Source organism: Papaver somniferum, unplaced genomic scaffold, assembly GCF_003573695.1.
Source record: "Papaver somniferum cultivar HN1 unplaced genomic scaffold, ASM357369v1 unplaced-scaffold_56, whole genome shotgun sequence".
In the NCBI taxonomy this organism is placed as follows: Eukaryota; Viridiplantae; Streptophyta; class Magnoliopsida; order Ranunculales; family Papaveraceae; genus Papaver; species Papaver somniferum.
This window is the reverse complement of record NW_020648304.1, coordinates 301,940-310,605: the sequence shown is the minus strand read 5'-3', so window position 1 is coordinate 310,605 and position 8,666 is coordinate 301,940. Positions and strand designations below refer to the sequence as shown.

Here is an 8,666-nt window from a genome sequence, read left to right as displayed (position 1 = left end):
TTCGTATTTTCTTGAATCAACGTACATAGAAATGCAATTTATACTAGAGCTATTGCCTTAAAACATTATATTTGTGATTACAATACATTTTTCAAACTTTTTATGTCAAAGATGAGTTTATCTAGTTTAAAATTTAGTCTCAGAAATAAATTTCCGACTTATAACGAAGTGTGTAGACATTTCTGAGTTAACGTATATAAAATTCAACATTTTTATGAACTCTTTGTTTTTTTGTTAGCTTTGTCTTTCTATTTGGTTCAAATAGATGAAATTTGTTAGAATTTGGATTAGTTATGGCTGGTCTTTAATTCTTCTTCTATTGTGAAATTTGACTTGCTTCATATTTTCTTGAATCAACGTACATAGAAATGCAATTTTTACTAGACATAATGCCTTAGAACATATTATTTATTATTTGTGATTACAATACATTTTTCAAATTTTTTATGCTAAAGATGAGTTTATCAAGTTTACAATTTAGTCTCAGAAATCAATTTCGGACTTATAACGAAGTGTGTAGACTTTTTTGAGTTAACGTATATAAAATTCAACATTTTTATGAACTCTTTCTTTTTCTGTGATGGTTTTGTCTTTCTATTTGATTCAAGTTAGATAAATTTCTTAGGATTCGGATTAGTTCTTCTTGGTATTTCATCCTTCTTCTATCGTGAAATTTTCCTAATTTCGTATTTTCTTGAATCAACGTACATAGAAATGCAATTTTTTCTAGAGGTATTGCCTTAGAACATATTATGTGTGATTACAATACATTTTTCAAACTTTTTATGTTAAAGATGAGTTTATCTAGTTTACAATTTAGTCTCAGAAATCAATTTCCGACTTATAACGAAGTGTGTAGACTTTTTTGAGATAACATATATAAAATTCAACATTTTTATGAACTCTTTCTTTTTGTGTTGGCTTTACTTTCTATTTGATTCAAGATAAATGAAATTTTTTAGGATTTGAATTAGTTCTGCATGGTCTTTCATCCTTCTTCTATTGTGAAATTTGCCTTCCTTCATATTTTCTTGAATCAACGTACATAGAAATGCAATTTTTACTAGACGTATTGCCTTAGAACATATTAATTGTAATAACAATACATTATTCAAACTTTTCCTATTAATGATGAGTTTATCTAGTTTACCATTTAGTCTAAGAAATCTATTTCCGACTTATAACGAAGTGTGTAGACTTTTTTGAGTAAACGTATATAAAATTCAACATTTTTATGAACTCTTTATTTTTGTGTTGGCTTTGCCTTTCTATTTGATTCAAGATAGATGAAATTTGTTAGGAGTTGGATTAATTTTGCTTGCTCTTTCGTCCTTCTTATATTGTGAAATTTGACTTCCTTCATATATTCTTGAATCAACGTACATAGAAATGCAATTTTTACTAGACGTACTGCTTTAGAACATATTAATTGTGATTACAATACATTTTTCAAAATTTTTCTGTTAAACATGAGTTTATCTAGTTTACAATTTAGTCTTAGAAATCAACTTCCGACTTATAACGAAGTGTGTAGACTTTTTTGAGTTAACGTATAAAAAATCAACATTTTTATGAATTGTATTGGCTTTGTCTTCCAAATTGATTCAAATAAATGAAATTTGTTAGAATTTGGATTAGTTATGGCTGGTCTTTCATTCTTCTTCTATTGTGAAATTTGACTTCCTTCATATTTTCTTGAATCAACGTACATATAAATGCAATTTTTACAAGACGTATTGCTTTAGAACATATTATTTGTGATTACAATACATTTTTCAAACTTTTTCTGTTAAAGATGAGTTTATCTAGTTTACAATTTAGTCTCAGAAATCAATTTCAGACTTATAACGAAGTGTGTAGACTTTTTTGAGTTAACGTATATAAAATTCAACATTCTTATGAACTCTTTATTTTTCTGTGATGGTTTTGTCTTTCTATTTGATTCAAGTTAGATAAATTTGTTAGGATTCGGATTAGTTCTTCTTGGTCTTTCATCCTTCTTCTATCGTGAAATTTTCCTAATTTCGTATTTTCTTGAATCAACGTACATAGAAATGCAATTTTTTCTAGAGGTATTGCCTTAGAACATATTATTTGTGATTACAATACATTTTTCAAACTTTTTATGTTAAAGATGAGTTTATCTAGTTTATAATTTAGTCTCAGAAATCAATTTCCGACTTATAACGAAGTGTGTAGACTTTTTTGAGATAACATATATAAAATTCAACATTTTTATGAAGTCTTTCTTTTTGTGTTGGCTTTAATTTCTAGTTGATTCAAGATAAATGAAATTTTTTAGGATTTGGATTAGTTCTACATGGTCTTTCATCCTTCTTCTATTGTGAAATTTGCCTTCCTTCATATTTTCTTGAATCAACGTACATAGAAATGCAATTTTTACTAAACGTATTGCCTTAGAACATATTAATTGTAATCACAATACATTATTCAAAATTTTCCTATTAAAGATGAGTTTATCTAGTTTACCATTTATTTAAGAAATCTATTTACGACTTAAAACGAAGTGTGGTAGACTTTTTTGAGTTAACGTATATAAAATTCAACATTTTTATGAACTCTTTGTTAGGATTTGGATTAGTTCTTCTTCGTTTTTCATCCTTCTTCTATTTTGAAATTTTCCTAATTTCGTATTTTCTTGAATCAACGTATATAGAAATGCAATTTTTACTAGACGTAATGCCTTAGAACATATTATTTGTGTTTACAATACATTTTTCAAACTTTTTCTGTTAAAGATGAGTTTATCTAGTTTACAATTTAGTCTCAGAAATCAATTTCGGACTTATAACGAAGTGTGTAGACTTTTTTGAGTTAACGTATATAAAATTAAACATTTTTATGAACTCTTTCTTTTTCTGTGATGGTTTTGTCTTTCTATTTGATTCAAGATAGATGAAATTTTTTAGGATTTGGATTAGTTCTTCTTGGTCTTTCATCCTTCTTCTATTGTGAAATTTTCCTAATTTCGTATTTTCTTGAATCAACGTACATAGAAATGCAATTTTTACTAGAGCTATTGCCTTAAAACATTATATTTGTGATTACAATACATTTTTCAAACTTTTTATGTCAAAGATGAGTTTATCTAGTTTACAATTTTAGTCTCAGAAATCAATTTCCGACTTATAACGAAGTGTGTAGACTTTTCTGAGTTAACTTATATAAAATTCAACATTTTTATGAACTCTTTGTTTTTTTGTTAGCTTTGTCTTTCTATTTGATTCAAATAGATGAAATTTGTTAGAATTTTTAGTTATGGATGGTCTTTCAGTCTTCTTCAATTGTGAAATTTGACTTCCTTCATATTTTCTTGAATCAACGTACATAGAAATGCAATTTTTACTAGACGTAATTCCTTGGAACATATTATTTGTGATCACAATACATTTTTCAAACTTTTTCTGTTAAAGATGAGTTTATCTAGTTTACAATTTAGTCTCAGAAATCAACTTCCGACTTATAGGAATCCGATTCAAAAAGATTATTGTCATCCATCCAATCACTGAAATCATCAATGACAGACGATCTTATTTCCAAGCCACATTTCTTCTCATTCAAACGCAAAATACAATTAAAATCACCTATGACCAGCCAAGGTGTAATTGAATCTTGCATAACTAGTTGCTGCCAAAGCCTGCGCTTAGTAGTTTGAATGTAGGTAGCATGGACAAAATAGATATACACACCATCAACCACAATTGTAATAGCTTGTTTACTAGAATTAACTACAGAAACATGAAGCCCATCCTTATAACAAACCCAAAGATTTGCAATACCAGAATTAGCAGAATTATTAATAATAAACGAAGAATAACCTTCCGAAATTAGCCTCCTCCCAAAATTTGCTGAGCACGCCACTTTTGGTTCAGCAAGACCAAAAACTTCAGGATGGAAATCTCTAATCAGCTCCCTAAGCTTAGAATGTGCTGCTGTACGCGCAACACCATTGATATTCCAAAAAAGAACCCGCATAATTAAACAATGGGTTGGAGTTTATTATTTAGCTTCAATTGCTTAACCGAGTTTGAGGAGGATTTAGGAACTGATTCTTTACGAGCACGAATACCCAATGTCTCATCCGAGTCTGACAAGGAATCCTGCTCCTGATCAGTTAACGCATTCAATTTGTTTTGCATATCTATAACCTGCTGCCTCTTAGCTTGTTTTGTAAGCTCACCAATTTTACTGAAAACCAAAACATCATTGCCAACCTTGTCACTTAGGATGTTAAACTTGTTGTTAGAGACAAATTCTGAAGTTTCTTCAAGCGCATTACACAAAGGTGTGGACGAGGATGTAATATTAATCCTAGCAGGAGGAGGAAATTTAGTTCTTGCCAATTCGACATTCCCCCTGCCTTAGCATTCAAGCTTGAGGTACACAGCGACCTAGCTTTACTAGCTAATACTGAATGCGTAAGAATGGCTTTCTTGTGTTTTTCAACCTCAGCAGATGCCATACGCAAAACAGCTTCAGATTGAGCTAAACTATCCTGCAACTGTTGTTCCAACTCAACAGTGTCACTGATGCACAAAACATTATCAGCCACATTATTTGAAGTACCTTCATCAACGAGAGTAATCTTTTCAGGCACAAAAGGAATAGACGGAGCTGTCTTTCCCTTTTTCTTTCGCCTAGCTTCTTTCCATTTCGTACCAGCATTGTTCTCATGATGCTGTTGCTTGTTAACTAACACAATATCATGTTGCGAATCAGCAGCCACTTGTGGAGCTTTGACAGCTTCACCGCTTGTTTTCTTTCTATATTCCCCATATGAATGCCCAATAATGCTGCACTTAGAACAGAATTTAGGTCTTTTAAGGATCTCAAAAGGTTGACAAAACTCACGTTCTCCCACAGTGACATTAATATAATCAGATTTGAGCTCAGCAAAATCAATATCAATGAGGACCGAAGCAAAGTGACCATACTCATGTGCCAACGTTCTTTTATCAACCACAGTAGGAGATCCTAGAGTTTTCCCCATTGCAAGTAACGTTTTTTCAATCCAGAATTCCATTGGAAGCCCAGGAAACTTGACCCAAGCTGTGGAACGTGAAGATCTTTGTTTGTCAGCATCAAAACTAGGAAACCATTCCATGAGATTTAGTTTCTATTGAGCAACAACCCATTGTTCAGCCTGTAAAATCTTCACTTTATCCTCCTGCGACAATAACTTGATGATGAAGAAACCTCTATTCAACGGAACAAAGCGAACCCGGCCTTCACCCAGCTGCCATTGAAGTTCTAGGTTTTTTTTCACGTCAGAAAAGTTAAGTTCTTTGAAGTCTAACCTTCCAATAAGACTAAACTTCCATAAAGCACATCCTTCCAGATATAAATCATGAGGAATCTCAATAGAAGGTTTTCCATCTTTCAGAGTAGGGTTTGGCAGAGAAGAAAGATCCACGGAGGTTTTGGGAAGCTCTTTCCTACCCTTGAGTCTATCTGCATATGTTAAAATCTTAGAAGGTGCAACTATATGATTTGTATCAACATGATCTCCCATTGAATCACCAAAAGATGATCCAAGATGAAGCACGTACATAAAAGTTTGAAAAAATCTCCAAAATCGCCAGAGCAAAGAGGAGAGAGAAAAAAGTCTAAATCCGTATTGTAATTACCCAATAATCGATAGTTCTCCAGGACCTGATGGTTTCTCTAGATGTTTTTTTATAGACATTGTTGGGGTGATTCAACAAGACTTATACAATGCTATTATTTATTGTTGGCAACAACAAAGAGTTCCTAATGGGGTAAATTCTAGTCTTCTGATTTTATTGGCCAAGGTAAGGGGTGCTAATACTCTTCGTAATTTTCGGCCTATTGGTCTAAGATCCTAGCTACAAGACTTGGAAGTGTTCTTGATAAGATGGTTTCAGAGGAGAAAGTTGCTTTTATGAAGGTTAGAAATATTCATGAGAACATCAGTGTGGCGTCGGAGATGGTGAATGATCTGAAAACTAAGCGGAAAGATGGCAATGTGGGCCTAAAGCTATACATTACTCAAGCTTTTGACACGATTAGTTGTTCTTTTGTCTTAGAGGTGTTTCGAAGGTATGGTTTTCCCCAAAGTTGGTGTTCTTGGATTTATTTGATTCTCAGTTCAGCCCGTATTTCTATCCTCCTCAATGTTAGTCCAGAAGGTTTTTTCAAGATTAATAGAGGCCCGTGTCAAGGTGATCCTTTGTCTCCTCTTATCTTCGTGCTGATTGAAGATGTTCTTAGTAGAAACCTCACCAAGCTCTTTCTTGAGAAGAAAATGACGCCAATGCTTTCGAAAAAAGGTATTTCTCATACTCATCTTTTTTTCGCTGATGACATAATGATATTTTGCAAAGGTAACTTGAAGAGTTTGCATAATCTTCTTACATTGCTTGGTAAATATCAATCGGCCTCGGGTCAAACAGTATGTCGTCAAAAAACAAGGTTTTTTATGGAGGTGGAACCTTGAGTCGTTGTAGAACTATCACGGATTTACTTGGTATGGAAGTCTCTACTTTCCCGGACAGATATTTAGGTGTTCAAATTATGCCTGGAGCGGTTAAATATCATCATATAAGTAATGTTATTGATAAAATCAAGAAGCAACTTTCAGTTTGGAAAGGAAAAATGCTTTCTTTTCAAGACCGTGTGGTTCTTATTAACTTTGTGATTGCTATCTATGCCATTCACAATATGGCTTTTTACAAATGGCCAAGGATGTTCATTATGCAATGTGAGCGGGTTATACGCAATTTTCTTTGGTCCGGGGATTCGGAAGTTGCGAGGAAGTTTGTGGTTGGTTTTGACAAAGTTTGCAGCCCTGTGAAGGAAGGTGGTTTGAGTATTACAAGTATGGCAGTTACAAATAGGGCTCTTCTCATGAAATTTTGGTGTAGTATTCGTTCTTCTAATAAGAAGTGGGCGCGTTTCTTATGGGCGAAATATACTACACAGACTGGTAGAATTAAGCAATATGGTGTGAACTCTTCTATCTTGCCTGGTGTTAGATTGGTTCATAATAGTGTAGATCGAAATACGAAAGTGCTTCTTGGTGATGGGCGAGCCACTTCTCTTTATTATGATGTTTGGAATGGTAATGAATGTATTGCTGATTTTCGTGGTGATAATGAGCTAGATAGTACTGTCATGGTAAGTACTTTGCTTTCTAACAATGAATGGCAGCTGCAAGGAGATCATATTTAGAATTTTCTTCGTGCGGGAGTGGATTTGAATAACTTACCAACGCCACAAGGAGGAGATGATCATAGAGTCTGGATGCCGGAGATGAGAGGTAACTTTACTGTCAGTTCAACAAAACAGCTAATAAGGAAGACGTATAATGTCTTGGACGTGTATGGGCTGTTGTGCAGGAAGGTTATACATCCAAACTTAGCTGCACAAAATTTGAAGTTGGTGCGAGAATCTTGTGCTACGCAAGAAAAAATCAGGATCTGATGCAGGGTCAATCTTGCTAATAAGTGTTACCTTTGCAAGTTCGATGAAGAGTCCTTGGAGCATATTTTATGGAGTTGTTCCTTTGAAACTCAAATTTAACAATGGATCTCAGGTATTTTTTCCTTGCAGGATAACTATAATTTGATTGATTCTTACAAATCCTCTAAAGGAAGGAGCCGTATTATAAAGGATCTTTGGCTTTTGGCACTTATGGTGATTCGAGTTGAACTGTGGCATGCTAGAAATCTGGCGTATTTTCAAAACAAGACAATTAATGTAAGCTTTTTCAAGTAGCGGGTGTTCCATTTAATTCATGAATATTCAGTCCGTACAAAGAGTTTTATGCACAACTCCACTGCGGACTTGTATGTTCTGAATTTTTACCGTGTAAGGCATCGACAAGTGAAGTTTTTTCAACCTGTTGAGTGCTTTTGGACTCCTCCAAATAGGGACGAGCTGTTATTATGTTGTGACTGTGCGGCCAAGGGTAACCCAGGAATCGCATGGGCTGGAGTTGTGGCTCGAGATGCAAATTGTAATTTTATTGGCACAATGAGTATTGGACTTGGTAGAACAAACAATTTCCTTGCTGAACTTTATGGTATCACTGTGGGACTAGACTGGGCTCTCAAATGGGTTGTTAGGAAGATTCTGATGCGTTCAGATTCTATGGGGGGTGTAATGGCCTTTAATAATTCTAATATGCCATGGTTTGCAAGGCAGCGGTGGAGGAAAATTCAAGAAATCTATGATTCTATTCGTTTTGTTCATACTTATCGGGAAGCTAATTTTGCAGCTGATGCAATGGCCAAAAGAGGTTACTTGCTAAGGAATGGTGAAGGCCTTTTTTTTTTTGCTAAGACAAGAAAATATATTGATAAAAAAGATATTTACAAGATAGGTGAAGGAGAAAAGGGATCAGAGAAACCCCTAAAAAACTCCTAAAACCTATTTAAAACGATAATAAATTACATTTGGAAACTCAATAGAACTTAAAAAAACTGGTCGACCTTCAAAGTGAAAACCAACCCCATCCTCTAATAAACAACCACGCTTTGCCATTGCATCAGCTGCAAAATTTGCCTCTCTAAAAGAATGTTCAAAACGAATTGAACCATATAAACCTTTAACTTCCATCCATCTTTGCCTAGAAAACCAAGGAACGTTATCTTCTTCCACAGCCTTCAACACACTTGTAGAAT

The 8,666-nt window shown here is 33.8% G+C and overlaps 1 protein-coding gene across 1 annotated transcript; it reads left to right on the top strand.

The window, feature by feature from the left end:
* Positions 1-6,435: 6,435 nt before the first annotated feature.
* On the top strand, positions 6,436-8,264 carry LOC113343178. The gene is made up of 4 exons (XM_026587461.1): positions 6,436-7,158; positions 7,594-7,715; positions 7,914-8,174; positions 8,261-8,264. The coding sequence occupies exons 1-4, from the start codon at positions 6,436-6,438 to the stop codon at positions 8,262-8,264; spliced, it is 1,110 nt and encodes a 369-aa protein (XP_026443246.1).
* The last annotated feature ends 402 nt before the right edge of the window (positions 8,265-8,666 follow it).

Bases quoted from the DNA above. Each gene is read 5' to 3' on its own strand.
- LOC113343178 (XM_026587461.1), top strand. From the start codon at position 6,436: ATGTCGTCAAAAAACAAGGTTTTTTATGGAGGTGGAACCTTGAGTCGT. The intron at 7,159-7,593 runs GTAAGTACTTTG...TTTTCCTTGCAG, and splicing joins AGCTAGATAGTACTGTCATG to GATAACTATAATTTGATTGA. The intron at 7,716-7,913 runs GTATTTTCAAAA...TCCTCCAAATAG, and splicing joins TGGCATGCTAGAAATCTGGC to GGACGAGCTGTTATTATGTT.